Source organism: Neolamprologus multifasciatus, chromosome 17 (assembly GCF_963576455.1).
Source record: "Neolamprologus multifasciatus chromosome 17, fNeoMul1.2, whole genome shotgun sequence".
Classification (NCBI taxonomy): domain Eukaryota; kingdom Metazoa; phylum Chordata; class Actinopteri; order Cichliformes; family Cichlidae; genus Neolamprologus; species Neolamprologus multifasciatus.
The window spans coordinates 25,474,815-25,491,936 of record NC_140455.1 but is presented as its reverse complement, the minus strand read 5'-3'; the positions used below and the strand labels follow the sequence as shown (position 1 = coordinate 25,491,936).

At 40.7% G+C, this 17,122-nt stretch overlaps 1 protein-coding gene across 2 annotated transcripts in view; it reads left to right on the top strand.

Moving 5' to 3' along the window:
- Positions 1-17,122, top strand: part of apaf1 (apoptotic peptidase activating factor 1) — a 47,479-nt gene that overhangs the window by 15,158 nt on the left and 15,199 nt on the right. Inside the window, exons 22-27 of one of the 2 annotated variants that reach the window (XM_085139056.1) lie at positions 1,301-1,417; positions 4,340-4,465; positions 5,884-6,015; positions 6,106-6,231; positions 8,893-9,018; positions 10,606-10,752. In XM_085139056.1, coding sequence (XP_084995182.1) covers positions 1,301-1,417; positions 4,340-4,465; positions 5,884-6,015; positions 6,106-6,231; positions 8,893-9,018; positions 10,606-10,752 — 774 coding nt within the window. The remainder of the gene's footprint in view (positions 1-1,300; positions 1,418-4,339; positions 4,466-5,883; positions 6,016-6,105; positions 6,232-8,892; positions 9,019-10,605; positions 10,753-17,122) is intronic. The other variant, XM_085139057.1, reaches the window with a different exon arrangement.

Here is a 17,122-nt window from a genome sequence, read left to right as displayed (position 1 = left end):
ATTCTTTATCCATAGAGTTCAATATAATGTGAGCCTGCTCTTTGCAGCTGTAATAGCTTCAGCTCTTCTGGGAAGGCTTTCTACAAGGTTTAGAAGTGTTTATGGGACGTTCTTCTTCCACAAGCGGATTTGTGAGGGTAGACACTGACAAAAAGGCCTGACTCACGGTCTCCACTCTGTCATCCCAAAGGTGTTATTCCACATCAAACTTGCTCATCCATGTCTTTATGCATCATGCTTTGTTTACTGGTGTGCAGTCAAGTTGGAACAGGAAGGGGCCATCCCCAAAATATTCCCACAAAGTTGGGAGCAACAACCCCAACTCCTGAAAAACAACCCTACATTGCAATCCTTCTCCAAACTTTACACTTGGCGAAGTGCGTCAGACAAATACCGTTTCCCTGGTAACCGCCAAACCCAGACTCGTCCATCGGACTGCCAGATGGAGACATGTGATTTGTCAATCCAGAGAACTCGTCTCCACTTCTCTAGAGTCCAGTGGCGGCGTGCTTTACACCACTGCATCCGATGCTTTGCAATGCACTTGTTGATGTAAGGTCTAGATGAAGCTGCTCACCATGGAAACCCATTCCATGAAACTCGCTGCGAACTGTTCTTGAGCTAAACTGAAGGCCATGAAGTTTGGAGGTCTGTAGCGATTGACTCTGCAGAAAGTTGGTGACCTATGTGCGCTATGCACCTCAGCATCCACCGACGATGCTCTCTGATTTTTACATGGCCTACCATTTTGTGGCTGAGTTGCAGTCATAACCAATCGCTTCCACATCATCTTTATATATATTTGGCATCTTTTCACAGTACCACGCAGGAAATTACTGTGCCCCTGAGAGCGACCGATTCTTTCACAAGTGTGAGTCAGTGGGTTGGGCATTATTCTGAACACTGAATATAATCCGATTCCTGAATCTCTGTTGCAGACATGTTTTCTATTCTGACACATTAAGAAATGAATGATTTAGGGGTATTTTATTGTTGCGGTTCTAGCACCAGGTGGAGCCCTAGCGTAAGCTGGATAAAATCGTGGCTCCTCAGACTGCTGCAGCTCATTCATATTTTTTTCCTTAAACGTGTTGATTTATTTATAGCCAGTCTACTGGAGAACAATTAGCAATGATCTGTCAGTTTGCAGCATTGTGAGCTGCCAGCTTTGTTATGCTAATGTAAAAAGTTGAAAGTTTGTGAAATACTTGCAGGAGAGAGAACATAATGTCACTGTGTGTTTCTGTATGATTGAAAAGTGCAAATGTGTGTTTGTGTGCACGTGTGCATTGTGTGCCAGGCGTCAGGGCTGACAGTTAGTCATCTCCTAAGGATGCTTGGCTGCAGGATCCGAAGACTCCTGACCTCCCACAGGGGGTTGGTGCTGGCAGTAGCTCTGTGCACAGGCAGCGTGCAGGTATGGTAGGGAAGGAGTATGATCTGTGTGTGAATGTGTTTGCACTTCAGAGTGTTCAAAAATAACTAATTGCTGTTTGTGTGTGTGGCTGTTTGTTTACTTTTTCAAAGGGCTTTTAAAGCTAATAATAGAAAAGGCAGATTACTGTTGTCACTGTGCGTATCAGCTATCACATCTCACCATGCAGGACCAGGCTAATTATTTGGCCATCTCACCACTTTTGTTCATGTGTCTTTGACCACATGAGTCGTAAAGCGAGTCAGTGGCTTGTTTATGTCTTTGGTGATGATATTAAAATGAGCAGTCCCCTTTTTTCCCCTCTTTACATATTTCCCCTTATATATTTATTTATTCTTTTACCAGATCTCCATGGACATTTCCATTAAAACCCTAGCCCAGAAATACTTGAGCCTGATGTTTAATGCTTGCCTAGGTGTTCTCTCACAGGCTGTGAAACTCGCGTGTCAGAACATGGAGCTTGACAAACATGGTCAGCACACCCTGAGGCTTGTTCTGCTCAGGCTTTTCAACCCTTTCTCCTGAGACATAAATATTTTAGTGCCTGCTAAAAACTCCAGGTGACATCAGCCTTTACTTTATACCTTCAAAACTGACAGGTGATGGGATGGACTGAAGTTTATTTTGTGCTCTAGGTCTTTAATTATTTATGTATTACTTTGTTGTTTGCGGTTTATGAGGTTTCGCAGATCGCAGATTCCATAATTTATCACAATTGTTGGATAGCTGCAGTGGGGACGGACAGAGAAGGTGGGGCAGGAGGGGAGGGGAGTGACATGTAGCAAATGTCCGGTCTGTTTGGAGTCAAACTGGGGACTTAGCTGCTGAGGGCATTTCTTTTCCCCATGTGGTGTATGCCCCAATCACATAGCCATCTGTCTGCTCCAAATCCGAATATTTCTTCTATTACTGGATAAATCTGTCAGATGGTTAATTAGAAAAGTAAAATTTTTGGATTAGTGTTACAGTAGATAATAAATCAAATTGCAGCTCAAAATATCCTAATTAAAATTCACTTTGTTAGTCCTTGGCAAGTAGAATAATTAGCTTTGGTGATCAACTAAACATGTATTATATTATACAGTTCTGTTCCACTTTTTCAGTGTTGCCTAAAACCACAAGTTTCCCAATCAATATAATCTGTGATAATGATCTTTATTCTGACGTGATTTGTGATTGCTGATCAGTCTCTGTAACCAAACTACCAGTTTTGTGTTGTACTTCTATAGCACAGTCCTTAGTGCTAACCTGCTCGTTTAGCCCTTACAGTCCTGTGCAAAAGTCTTTAGCCAGTCATTTGTCATCTGCCACTTGTTTATATTTTGCCAGGGAAATGGGTGTAGTGACTTACTGAAACATCGGGAAATAAAGCTGAACCCCCCCCCCCCCCCCCCCCCCCCACTATATTTTGTACAATTCTAATAACCTTGAAAGTCAATATTTGGTATGACCACCTTTATTCTTCAACACAGTCTGAACTCTCTTAGGAAACGTTCTTGTAATGTCTTCATGTAGTCTTCAGGAAAAGTTCTGCAGATTCCTGAAAGTCATTCTGAAGTCCCTGGATGTCGGCTGCCTTTTCTTTGCAAATCACATCGTTAGTGCAGAAATACAAATTTTATGGCCGTCTTTCTTATACTTGCTATGAATAAGTAAAGAAATGGGTAAAAATTGGCTCTTGGTTCTTTGCTAAGATGTTGTTTATATGTAGACATAACACTGGTTCATCTCTTAAGTTGGGGGGTTCTTTCATTTTTGAATGATTCATAGGTCGGTGTTCAAGCAAAAACCAACACTCCTCTGAAAATGGTCAGATACAAGATGTAATTGGAAAATGAGTGAAAAAGCAGCCAATGTTCAAAGAAGGACTTTCACAAAGCCTGGAGAGAGAACTGTTGTTTAAGACCACAGTAACAAATCACACACCTGGGTGCTTGGAAGAAAAATACATAAAAGTTGGAGGTGGCTTGAGACTTTTGCACAATATTGTATATTTTGTACAATTCAATCACAGTTGATTGATACATCTAACAACTAAACACAAAGCAGACTGATATGAATGTGTGTCATTGTTTTTACAAGATTTTCATCACCGAAGTATCTACGACATTGGCAAAAAAGATAATGAAATGAAATAAATGGATTTCAATTTTTTATAATGTCTGCTGAGTACACTCACACTTCACTGAATCCCAGAAATGTCACCCACACAGAGGTGCTGGAGGAAAATAGTCCAAGTCTTAAGGACTGGCATTTGTATTTCATGACAGATGCAGTTATTATCTAACACCCTTCTCATATTGGTTTACTTACCTGTAAACTCATTATGGATCTCTGGAAGCCTCCAGGATTTAATGTTCCATCCAGTTGACCTTTAGAGGGCGCTCACAAAATCTTATCTCTCTCTCTCAAATCCAGCTCTAACTATTCTGTAAAGGGTCTCAAAGTTTTATTCAGAACTCACAAGTGACAACACACGGTGAAATTTTTTTTTCTCCTTGAGTTGGAACTTTTGTGCATCAAAGCTGTTTTTGTCCCCCCCCCCACACACACACACAGACACTCACACTCACACACACACTCGTATCGACGGGGCTGTCAGACCTCCAGCTGCCCTTCATGGTCTTGACCAGACTTTGCTCAACTCTTTTCCAAACTCCACTTTCTTTTTGATGTGCGTATCGCTGTTAAGCCAGCAGTGGTGCTTTACATCTCTTCTTTTTAAGTTCTCCCTTAAAGTGTGACTTTCTATCAGGATTTTTTTTAAAGGAAACCTTCAGAGACACTTTTGCTGCATAAGTGTATCTTTAGACATTTAGACCTGTTTTGGAGCAAGCCGTTAACCATGAGGTCTTACTGTTTACTTGATTATTTATGATGCTAATGTTTATTTCTTCCTTCCAGGTGCTGGAGGTGCCCTCTGGGAAGCTTCTGGCCACTCTGCAGGGGCACACTAAGACTGTGCTGCACTGTCAGTTCAGTCAGAACGGCCAAACACTCATCACTTCATCTGAGGACGCCACCATAAGAGTAGGTTCCTCCTCTTTCTAGGTTGCTCTGTTTTTGTCTTTGTCCTGTGTGTCTGTCTGCTTTATATTTCTGTTTCTCCTAGTCCTATTCATCAGTATGTTCTCCATCCTCACCTTCTTTTCCTGCTAATCAATGGCAAGTTTCTTTCACCTCCCCTGCCAGCCTGCTTCCCATTTTTCTTCTCTGCTATCGATTACTCTTTCCCCATTCCCATTCCTCACCTTGAGTAAAAATGCCTTCCATGCTCAATCTTTTAACCTCACAATATTTCAGGTCCCTGTGGTGTTTTCACTTTCCCCTACCTGTTACACGCTACCAACGTCTCTGTCGGCCTCTGCACTTCTCCATTCTCCATCCCCCTTTTTTCGTGTCCTCTCCTTCCTTTTCTCTTTCTTTGCCTCGGGCTGTGCCGCTCTTGGTAGCTCTTTATCTCCGTCTTGCTCATGTGTTGACCATGTGCAGCTATCTGTTATGTGTTATTGTTGTGCAGTGTGTGAGTATGTGTGTATTGTTCAGGCCGTTATGCTCTGTCAACTCCCAACGTTCATGCTCTGCTGCTCATTTCCCCTTTCCTCTCATCTCATCCTCTTCTTCGTCTATTCCCTTTGCCGACAGACCTGTCCACTGCAGCACTTCCTTCCCTCACCGACAGCACAGCATCTAATTCCATATTCATACAGCTACTCTCTGCACTGTTCTCAGCACTCTCAAACAATCCCCACTTATTCAAAAAGAAACTGAGATTTATGAAGTTTGATATGTGCTCACAAGAAGATGGATATCTGTATTTAAACGTATGCCGATTTAGTGACACTGATCTTAGTTAATGAAAAGTTTTAACCTTCACACCAATGACGGATTCTTTGCGGGGGGTGGAAAGGCAGCACCTTGCACACAAGGCCATGATTGATAGGATTATCTGGATGCTTCTCTCTGTCCTGCCCTCTGTCTTTGAGCTCAGTTGGACTCCTGTTTCAGCTCATTTCCTGTAACTCTCTGCTCACATAAAACAAACACTCTGTAGACTCATGCACAGGTCCAGATTTCTAACTTAACAGATTCATCAGCATTTAGCACATTTAAAAGGAAGGGGAAAGGAAAGTAAATCAATTAAGTACTATGATATTATGTTGTAAAGATGGATTTATCCACTTAATTTTATGGGGTGCTACACAGAGGAAAATACTTTCCTATGTTGTGTTAGTTAGAAATGTGTTTTTTAAATTCAGTTAATTCTCTTGAGTTTGACCAATTTGATTCTTCCTTCATGTATAGATACTTAAGAAACGCATCACCGATTAAATTGCTCATTAAATACATAGGAAAGGCAAAAATGGCAACAAGGGGTGAAAACTGATTTTTGATATCTCTGTCACAAAGTGGCTGAAAGACGGTTTTTTTTTTGTTGTCCCCCATAGTTGTGGGAGTGGCAGTCAGGCAAGTGTAAAGTACTGCACGGTCATAAGGAGCAAGTCAGATGCTTCTCTCTACTCTCCGACTCACCGAACGACTCAAGACTGCTGTCCTGGTCCTTCGATGGTACTGTGAAGGTAAAACTCATGCTCTTGCACATTTATAATATTACATTTAACAGCCGTCTGAGATCAAATGGTAATTTTTTCTTCTTTGCACACTCTTAGGTGTGGGACACCGAGAGCGGAGAGAAACTGCAGGACATCGAGGCTCATCACGGAACCATTCTGTCCTGTCATGTCTCGCCAGACGGATGCTTCTTTGCCACCACCTCTACTGACAAGACTGCTAAGGTTCAGCGCTCTCTCTCTCTCTCTCTCTCACCCTCTCTCTCTCTCTCTCACCCTCTCTCACTCTCTCTCTCTCTCTCTCTCACTCTCTCTCACTCTCACACACACACACACACACACACACACACACAGAGGAGATGAGACATATCTGTTTGTGCCTCCAGTAACAACATGACATATTACTCATCTTCTCTCAAGGCTCCTTCTTACAGCACAAACACATGGATGCACTGCTAGAGGTGATATCTTAAGAAACACTTTTTTTCCAGCAGTTTGGTAAAAGACCTTAGAGGTTGGTAAGCAGCAGAATGCCCCAATGGCCTTGGAGAGTTAGCATCAGATCATCAGATCAGTCTGTCGTTCTGCATCCATGTCCAGTCTAGCTGGCAAACAACCCCGGCAGACTGGTAGGCCCACAATCAACTAACATCCCTGTCAGGATATTGCGTTTGCCAGGTTCCCGTTTGCCGACACCGCTGCGCCTGACTTTGGCCTGACTTTGGCCTGACTTTGACTGACTCTGTGGACCAGAGGTTTTCTGCAAGCAGCTCTTAAATCATCACTTTCCCTTCTCATCATTCAAAGAGCAGCGAACTGCACCGCGTAATACAAGCTGAACAATCCTGAGATGTCATGCTCTTTCACATCACCATCTTTGTAGTGTCATTCTTTTTCCTTTCCTTGGATTCTGAATACAGCTGTGGGTTCAGTGTTAGATTTATACGATCAGTTATCCACTTACAGACAACTGGTGTTCCTGAGTGTGCACCATTAGCAACTATTCAAAGCCACTCCGTCTGGCGTTTGTTCAAGCCGGTGATCAAGAGTCACTGCCGCCGAGTTTCACACGGGAATTTGGATTCGGTTGACACTTACTGTAGAGAACAGGCACTGGGTCGTCAGCCAACCTGGCTTCTGTCAGTAAACGGCAGTGAGACAGAATGTGTGTTTTATGGATTTGGCAAAGATCATAATTGAGGTGTGTGTGTGTGTTGTGGGGCTGGTTAGAAGCCAGTGACATAGTGCTTGCTCTCCAGACCGAGCAGGAGCTAAAAACACACACAAACACTGAAGTCCCTGGCTTCCATCTATCTGGAGGTCAAACCAAAAGGCTCAGCCATGACTTGCTTTGTGGAGCACCACAAAAAAGGAAAGTGCTCTGTTCTGTCTGTTCCTTTCCCTCCACCTCTTTCTCTCTCCATCACCCTTTTTTCTCCTTTCTTTTCTTTTCCCCTGACCTTCAGATGAATTGAACTTTGTGTTCAGACGTAGCTAGTCGACTGCCAAATGAAGTGTCTAATTATGAGGCGTGTTATTTTCAGTGCAACGCAGGATGTGGAGTGAGGAAGGGAAGGAGTATAAAAAGAAAAGATGTGGAGGAGGGAGTAAAGTATGAGAGACGGAAGTAATGAGGGAAAAATTACTGATGAACAGATAATGTTATTGTAACAACATTAGCTCTGCGTTTGGCATGATTCTTTGCCGTCATAAGATCTATCAGTGGGTGATGATTTTTCTGAGCAACAGAAATTAAACTTCTGTGTCATTATTACTGTGTTCAAGCTTCAGTATTTACAACAGATTCTGTTCTGAGAGATTATTGCTAGGCAAAACATTTCTGATTTATATTGAACATAAAAAATATTGCAAATGTGACACACTTTAGCTTATTCATCACCTATAAAGCACCCTTAAACTGTGGTTTAGATTTCTGAAATCTACATCCTAACTTGTGTTACAACTGAACACTCCTTTTATCTCTACACCGCAACCTTCCACGTGATTCAAATTGTTGTGGTATGCATCGACCCAACGTTTACTTAAATTTCTCGGTAGGTGTGCATCAGGTTATGTAGAAGGTTGCAGCATAGGGTTAAAATGGGGTTTCAAGTATGGCGTAAGTTACAATGTAGAGCTGATGCAGAATATATTTCACGTAAAAACCGACACAAAATTCAGAAAGTTTCAGATCTAAACTTACTTTATGTACAGACCGAACAAGTAGCGTTTTTGCCAAAAATTTGTCCCCAGAAAATACACTGTGGAATGAAGTCAGTATCAAGCAATGCTGGTCCTAATGTTTCTACACAAGAAAAGGAAGAAACGGAGATTCTGGTTTCATCCAGTTGTCTGGAGAAGCCAGCAGCAGGGAGAATTTCATGGTTTGATCCAGGATCTGAAGCTGTATCTCGACCGCTTTCGTACATATTTCAGGATGTCAGTGTGGCAGTTTGGAGATAGACTGGGTCAGTCGGCTCGGAAATTATTGTTTTAACTGTGAGTATGATTTAAAATAGTATTATATTACTTCCATATTATATATTTACTTTCCATAATATTGTATTTGCAGTACCAGTGCACATTTAATGCATAAATGTTGCCAAATGCGACATTCTAAATGTTGTGTTTTGTTTATTCGGATCTGAAAAATGGAGCTTGGTTCGAAAAAAATAAATGTCGGCCACGTAAAGAACAGCTGAGTCTAAGAAATATTTTTAATGCACAAAACATTTGCACGGATTTTACGCGTCCGATGTGTAAAGGCCTTTGTCTATCTTGACTAAATGATTTTTGGTCGCAAACTTGTGTGTGAAAGTGTGAATGTTAAGTTTAAAAAATATATATATATGTTTTTCTTTTCTTTCTCTTTCATTCTGCTCTTAGTTGTGGCACTGTGAGTCCTGGCAGTGTGCCTACACATTGATCGGCCATCAGGAGTGTGTGAGAAGCTGCCGTTTCTCGTGGGACAGCCAACACCTTGCAACGGGAGATGACAACGGAGAGATCCGGGTGTGTTTTCAAAAATACTCAACTTTTATTTTGAAGTCCTTTTATTCTGGTTGCTGTTCTAGAAAGAGACTAGTTAGGCATCTGCTGCTGATGTAAATCAACCTGATACACAGAACCACACAATGTTTTGTTGGGGAGGGATGATGCAAAGTAATATGGCGGTGTCAACACACTAGCCTGCTCTATGTTACCAATATGACAACGCATTAAACCACCTAATTTGCTGTGGAACATACAAAAAATGCAATTATAGCAGTCGACATTTATTCCAGAAATCACTCTGTAATTACATCTCATCACTCATTTAGATAAAGTGCTTACTAATGCATCATGATTGCTGCGGTGCACAGAGGAGGGGTAGGGCTCCCTCTCAGGAGGGGGTGTGGGAGCTGGAAGAGTGTGTAAGAAGTTGGGATGAAGATAGCAGGAAGAGGAGGAGACGTCTGGCAGTGGGAGGTGAAGGAGAGGACTCAGGCTGCCAAATTAGATCTCTAAGGCTTTGGAAAATGAAGCACTTGTACACAACGTACACAGAAACACACACATCCAAAGTAAATATGAAGCCATACTGTGTGAGAGGTAGAGGAGAAGATCTGCTGTTCAGCCAGAAAGCCGTATCTGGTTAATAAAGGGTTAATGCCCTCTAGTGGCCTCTGAGCAGAGCAGCTCCATTATTTAGAAATGACCGAATCCATCAGATTCAATTACGTAAACTACAGCGAAATCTCGCCCCGGTTTCTATAGAAACAAATGTGAGTCATTCAGCACAAAAAGCATGCAAAGTGTTAAATATAGCGGTACGTGTGATGTGTCACTGTCAAATGAACATGACATGTGAACAGTTGCATAACAGCTGCAGTAGACTCATCATTTCATTATATACTGTATGTTATATATTATATGGTTTTACTTCAAACTATACACAGAAATGTCACATAAAGAGCAATCGTTATACTCTTCTGTGTTTCCTTTGTCATGTTTTGAGGCTCAAGAGAAGCTTATACCATCAAACCTTAATATTGCAGTTTCAACAGAATTCGTGCACATCATAAAGTCTTAGTGGCAGGGGGCCTAGAGAGTGCAAATAATCCCAGATATACGTGCATATTTTATTAGAGATGTTTCAGTCCTCAGACTGTCATCTTCTAAAGTTCTTACTGACACTGGCATACATATATATACAATCATGTTCTGCTCTTAAAATACTGAGGGGAAGCCAAAGTTCGGCTTAGTACGTATAGCAATGAAATTAATGAGAGTATAAACTATACAACATAGTTTAAAGCCTTCAAAGATTAGAAAAAGATGCCACAAAGAGAATAGAGAATACTTGAAATAATGTCAGTACTCCTGTGTCAGCCTGAGAAAAAGTGCATCTCAAAGACAGCGACTTAAAGGTAAAGAAGCTTACCTCTAAATCTAATGAATGAAATCTACAACTTTACTCTACCAGCCACTACTCTGTTTCATTACATAACAAGAAGGAAACATGTATTTAAAACTGACAGCGTAAAATGTGTGTTAGTTGTTTATAGGCCCTAACATTTGTTTATTGGATGATTTATAATGTGTTACTGTGCACCACAGCTCTGGAGTGTCAAGGATGGGTCCTTGCTGAAGGTTTGTTCCCGGGACGGTAAGGATGGCATGGACTCGCTGCATGGAGGCTGGGTAACAGATCTGCACTTCTCCCCAGACAACTCTCTTCTGGTCTCAACTGGAGGTTACATCAAGGTATGCTAATGCATTCTGCACATTCAAACCCATTTGGTTTTCACAGCTGGCAATGGGTGCGTCTGTTCTCAAGGGAGTGAAATGCAGTTACGTTGAACTGAGCTGTTCAAATCCATGCCGTCTTACTTGTTTTTTCTTCTGCCTCTGCATGGACAAGGTTCTCAGAGTTGTCTGTCCACCTGACATTGTTAGATATACGCCGATAAGTGTCATTCAAGTGACAGAATCTCTTAAACACCTTGTGGAAATGTAACCAGATCTGGCACAAACATTCACTCGAACCTAAAGAAGAAATTATTATATATGATTGTCAAGATTCTAAGGTCAATTTGACCTCACTTTTGCCTAAATCTCAAGAATCATTATTAATTTGGCAACCTTTCAAAGGATAAATTGCAAACTGATGGCATTTTAAACTAAAAGGTCAAAAGTCAGTCTCTCAGTGACCTTATGTAATTCCCAAACTGCTTTGTGGGACATTATTTAATGCCATAATTTGTGAGCAGGAGAGATTTTGATCCTGTTAGTCGTTGGTGAATTAATGACAGGTCTTTGATGCCCACTTGTTATTTTTTCTCTGTGGTTTCCTTTCCTTTACTACATTTGTCGTATAAATGTGCACAGACATGGATCTAAACTTCAGCACTACTGGCCAGCAGAGGCATATAGTAACTGGACATTTTATGTCTTCATTAAAACACCAGTAGGAAAGATGACAGGAAATAAAGGGAGAATGAGGTGGTTGTTAATAAGCAACAAATGTCTCCATGAGCTTGAGATATTGCAGTTTATGGCGAGTGCTGAATAATCACCTTCATTTTTTTACATTGTGGGTCGGTTTTTTTTACGTGATTTTTCTGGGGGATGAGAGGGGGGCAGTGTTTCATTTTCATGGTATGCAGCCCCGATGCTGCCAGGACACTACAAAATATTTACTTTTATAAAGAAACAAAATTAACAGTGTTGGCTGGTCATAAATCCTTTTATTAAGTGATGAAAACCCCCACAAATAATAACAAAGGATAGGTAGTAATTTACCTACTATCACCCTAAGTAGTAATCACACACACTCTGTGTAATGTGTATTTGTATTGCCTTGTATTGAGGTATACATGGGTATTGTCCTGCTTCCTGCTTACTAATAAACTTGAGTATATTTCTTTATTGAAAAGCTGTTTATGGATTTATGCAGAGTACATTTCTTGATGCCTCTATTTTAAAAAATGTAAGGTAGGTAGGTAGATGAACGCTGATTGAGAATCACAGTAAAATCAATGGAAAGATGCTTGCCAGCATGTGTCATCTCTTCTGCATTCACTAGACAGCTGTTGCAATGCTGCAGGTTTACATAAAACACAGAATGCCTTAGAGAAAGATATCAGTGTCTCCTTGTGACGTGACTGGAATGTTCTAGGTCTACGGTCTCGTTCTTATTGCCTTTACTTTACAGCAGAGGGGTCACAAAGCGGACAGTCTCAGCTGAGCTCTGATTGGCCATTTGTTCAGCAATGATGTAATTCTCCAGGGAGAGCACTTCTGATCCATGAGGCTTTATATCTCGGATTACTCCTGATACTGTGTGTGGGGTAGTGCCGTGTGCACGATTGTGTACAAGTGCGCATTTGTTTATACCTGCATGTGTGGGTCGACAAAGTCGTTTCTGTCGAAGGCAGTGAGTGCTGCTGTTCAGGCTTTATATAGACAGATGGCCAAAACACATCATAATCTCATCTGGTGCAGATTGCTGTTGACAAGATTATAAAACTTGGAAATTATTTCAAAAGTTGAAATAATCGTTGAATGTAGTCATTTTAATTAAGAGTCTTTGGTATTTAGAATATAAACATTTTTAAAAAAGCTCTTTCAGATGTATTTTTGTGTCCTCGAGGTATAAAGTGCATGTGCAGAGTAGTCAAAGAGTAAAAGTCCTCACCAGGTGGTTCCAAAAGACCACGATTGTAGCATGACATCATACATGAGAACATTTATGATCGATAATAAGGGCCATTTTTGGATGTTGAGTTACTCTGTTGCAGCTTTTGGAAACATGGCATAAGAAATCACAATAATGGGAGTCGAGCAGTATCCACTATAGTAAAGATCAGCAACCGAACAATAATAAAATAAAAATAGGTTCCTCTATAAAAGTCCCTTTCTTTCTCCTTGCATTTGTTTGTGTGCTGTGGAGAGCGGGTAAATACTCCTCAAAGTGGCAACCCATCAACTTGCTCTTTGGGAGAGAGGATCCCAGTCTCCAGCCAAATCACTGGTAAATAGAGGCTGTAACCCAAATAATCCTGCATTTTAAAGACTTTGAGTTATTTTCAATGTTTTCCATCACATTGTTGGCCGCTTGATGTTACAGTAGAACTGGACAATCAGATCTGGGGGTATGTATATATTCATTGTGGACAACTTTGTGTATGTCAAAAACAACTGTAACACTCCTGAAGTGATGCACTTCCTCGTAGCCTTTCTTGTAGCTGGAGACGCAGTTTTCATCCTCTGGGGTAGTTTTCGACATCAAAGTCATGATCAGTCGCAGACATGTGAATCAATCCATGATCGGAACGAGTCTTTCATTAAGTGTCCAGAAGTGCAAAATGTTATTTTAATTAATTGATTTTTTTTTTCACCACCTGAATTTTAAATGCGTAAAGGCCTTCCACTAAACTCCAAGTATAGGTTACTGAATTACCTGATTTATGCCTTTTTTACATCAGTGAATTTAATTTCTTCTCTGATGGCACAGCATATTCCAAGATGACAATGCCAGGATTCATCGGCTCAGATTGACTGGTTCAGGATATTCACACATGGATGGGCAGCAACAGCATCCAGACCTTAACCTCTTGAGAGTCTTTGGAGTGTACTGGAAAAGATTTTCATAGTCCAACTCTCTTCATAAATACAGTTTCTTAGTGAAATATTAATACATATTAAAACAAGTCGTGCATAGACGGTGAATGTGCACCACTATCTAAGCTAAAGGCAGTCTAATTAAAATATGTGTATGTGATTTTTCTTTTTTTTTTGTAAGTACTTATTTTTTTAAGGTAGGAAGAGAACATTTGTTATATATTTATGAATAGATATAAACAATATTAAATAGATTTTACAAATAAATAGCTATTTACTGTTATCCAACTACTTACTCATATTTAACTACTTAAATATTTCTTAAACCAAACATTTCTTTTGCCCTACAGTTGGCAAAAATTTGCATGATGTATTTGATCATCCAAGATGTATGTGTGTGTGTATGTGTGTGTTTGTGTAATTTGTGTAATCCACATAAAGACAGAAGTGTAAAAGCATCTAACTAAGCCAACTGATTATCAGCCTGAACTTCACAGTTGGTACACAGACATAATAATGGTCTCACACCAAAATTCTGGCAACAAAGCCGTTTCCTATATTTTCACCAAAATAAAAATATTCCTGTGATCATGGTTTGCTAGCAACAGATTAAAAACCTGAGAAGCAAAACAAAAAAACCCAAAATAAACTTGTTTAAATCCTTTTTTCTTTCTTTATCTCATCCTCAAACTTACCTGCCAGTGAAAATCTAAAAGTCATGGGCTATAATCTGCTTATGTCGCCCTTAAAACTGTGACAAAATTATTAAGAAAAGCATTAGATGTCTACTAAAACACCCTTTTGCTTGTTTATTAATGAACATATACAGACAGGGGTGCTCTACCCGCAGCACTAATGCAGACCTCATCTGCTTCATCTTGCGTCACATCAGGATGACGGTCATAATTATTCTGGGAATCGGATCACTCTGTTACGCCGTTTCATAGACCCTCTGTCTTCTTCAGCGAAGCGTGTTGACGTGATAGATCAGCGAGTGGATTTGAGGAGAGGTGATGGATTACTCTGCCTGTCTTAAAGGGTGAACCTCCCTCAGCCTCAGGCTTTGATTGATTAATCACATAGTGTGTCAGCTGGACAGCGATGAGAAGCCATCGCGTCTGTCATAGTAATTACCCTGACAGAGTGAGTATCTCTCATGACAGATAATATAGCCCACAGACTGAGAAAGCACAATAATAATCTGTTTTAACGATTATTGTCAGCGTGTCTCCACGCTTGCCCATTCTGCAGCAAATGTCTTCAATTTTACATGGAAACTTATTAGTAAGTAAGCTGATATTTAAAACCTCTGTTTCTGACATCTGGATCTGACAGTTATGAATAAATATAAAGCCAGATACTATTTACTATCACTCAACTATTTTCTCAGATTTGCAAATGATTCATGGAGTCTTTTTATGTGGTAATCATTCTTCTGTCAGTCTTGGAAAAAGGCCTGGCGATCGTTTGAGCGTCCTCATAAGGGTATTTGGTTTGTATTTATCCTCAGCTGGTGTAAGGGAAAGATTTCATTATGAGGGATCAGTGGGATTGTGTAAGATGTGCGTTTGGATCATAGATGTAGGCTGATATCGAAGTCTGGCTTGAACACCACAAAAGCTCTAAATAAAGGCTTAGCTGAGGAGCATGAGGGCCGAGTAACTTGTTTTTTTGTTAATTAGAATTTAGAATTAGAGTTTATAACCATCAAACCTGATAACAGAGTAAAGAAAATGACAATGCAGTGTACTGTAAAACTATACCTTCACCATAATAACAAATTCATTCTTCGTGGCTTCAATAAACAACAGTAAAATGCTTAAAACGTTACTAATATGTTTGGTGTCAGGAGTCGACCAATTTGATTAATTTAATTTAGAAACAAATCTGATCCAGAATCAGGATGTGATCACAGCCTTTATTGTTTACGAATTTGAATAACAATCAGCACATATAAATAGCATTACAGAGCTCGAAACTCCTCTGACTCATAATGCTACACGACAGATCTAAACCAATGTGTTTATGCAGAGAAACAGCAAACCAGAATTTAAAGACTGCAGCAAATTTATCTTGGGGGGAATATTTGGAAGTAGTAGCAGCATAAGAACAGTTTAGATGAGGTTTGATATAAACCAAAATGAACCCTTTAATCACTGTTTTTGTTAATTCTGCAGTTATTTCATAGATTATAATGTAGTAAGTACAGGAAGAAAGTGCGTTCTGGACTACTGGAGAACACTGGAGAATTCAGGTTCATTCACAGGTAGTAGCTAGCTCCTACAGACCCTTGCACATCTATAGTACCTTGCCACATGCCAGAATACAAAGCATACGTGAGTATGGGAGGTTTTATAGCTCAAACTTACAACGTACACCTGGTAGTTGATTCGCATCGAGATCAGCTCACGTTCACACCATAAACAAACCGCACTGGAGTTTGGTTGGATCTGCAATGAGACCACCTCCTTCAAAGGGTCTCGGTACGGTTGTTTTGGTCCACACCCAAGTGCGATTACTCAGTTCCTATCTGAACAAACGAACCAAAGTTCAGTTTAAACTGATTAAACACAGCAGGTGTGATAACACTGCTAAGACCGAACCACGTTTCATTTGTGCAACAGCGTTTTGGAAGACAGCTGTCATAGTAAGCAAAGCGGAGCACACCCGAGAATGTTTTCCTTATCGCGATGTGATTCAGTGGAGAGTTTTCAGCTATCAGATCCTCTCTGATCACAGCTGTAAACATGAGAAGCCCTTCCACGGTGTGACTCGGTGTGTTGATGCTAGCAGAATGATGATGTTGCTGGCCGGATAAGAGCCAGAGCAGTGACAGCGGGTGACGTCTCCCGTGGATCTCTCTTAGACGATGGCTTGATATGATACAACACGAGCCTTGTAGCTCTTATTGTTTGTCTCCTTCTATTTGTCTCCTTGGCCACCTGTGCAGAATGATGTTTTCTTGTCCTGGTGCTTTTGTGTTTTCTTGTCTCTGTCAGTACTCCTTCCTTAATCATCTCTCAAGCTGCTGTTTTTCCACGTCTGTGCTGCTCTCATTCTGTGCGTTTTATCACGCCCTGCTTCTCTGTATGCTTGGGTGAATGATGCGAGTGTAATTAAAAGCAGCAGGCCATTGTGTGAGGGTATGTGTTAGTCCAGTCCCCTGTTGTGGGTAGATGCCGGTGTAGAGTGTTTAATTAAACTTCTCGTGCTCCTTGTCACCAGTGTTTCTTTTTCTCTTAAAAAAAGAGGGGCAAAAAACACATTAAATTGCTTGTATTTCTTACAAAACAAACGCCTTCAGGAATTGTTTGGGGTGTGTGTGTGTCAAGATTTGATGTAGTGGCATGGTCCAGCCCTCAGAGAGAGACTGTTACATTCTACAGTGACTCCCATCATCTCTCCCTTCTGTTCTGGGTCCTGCCAGGAAATGCTGTACCTGTCTCACACCTGGCCTTGATACACACACGAACACACAAACTCTGCAAACGGCGATGAGACAATCCGTCAC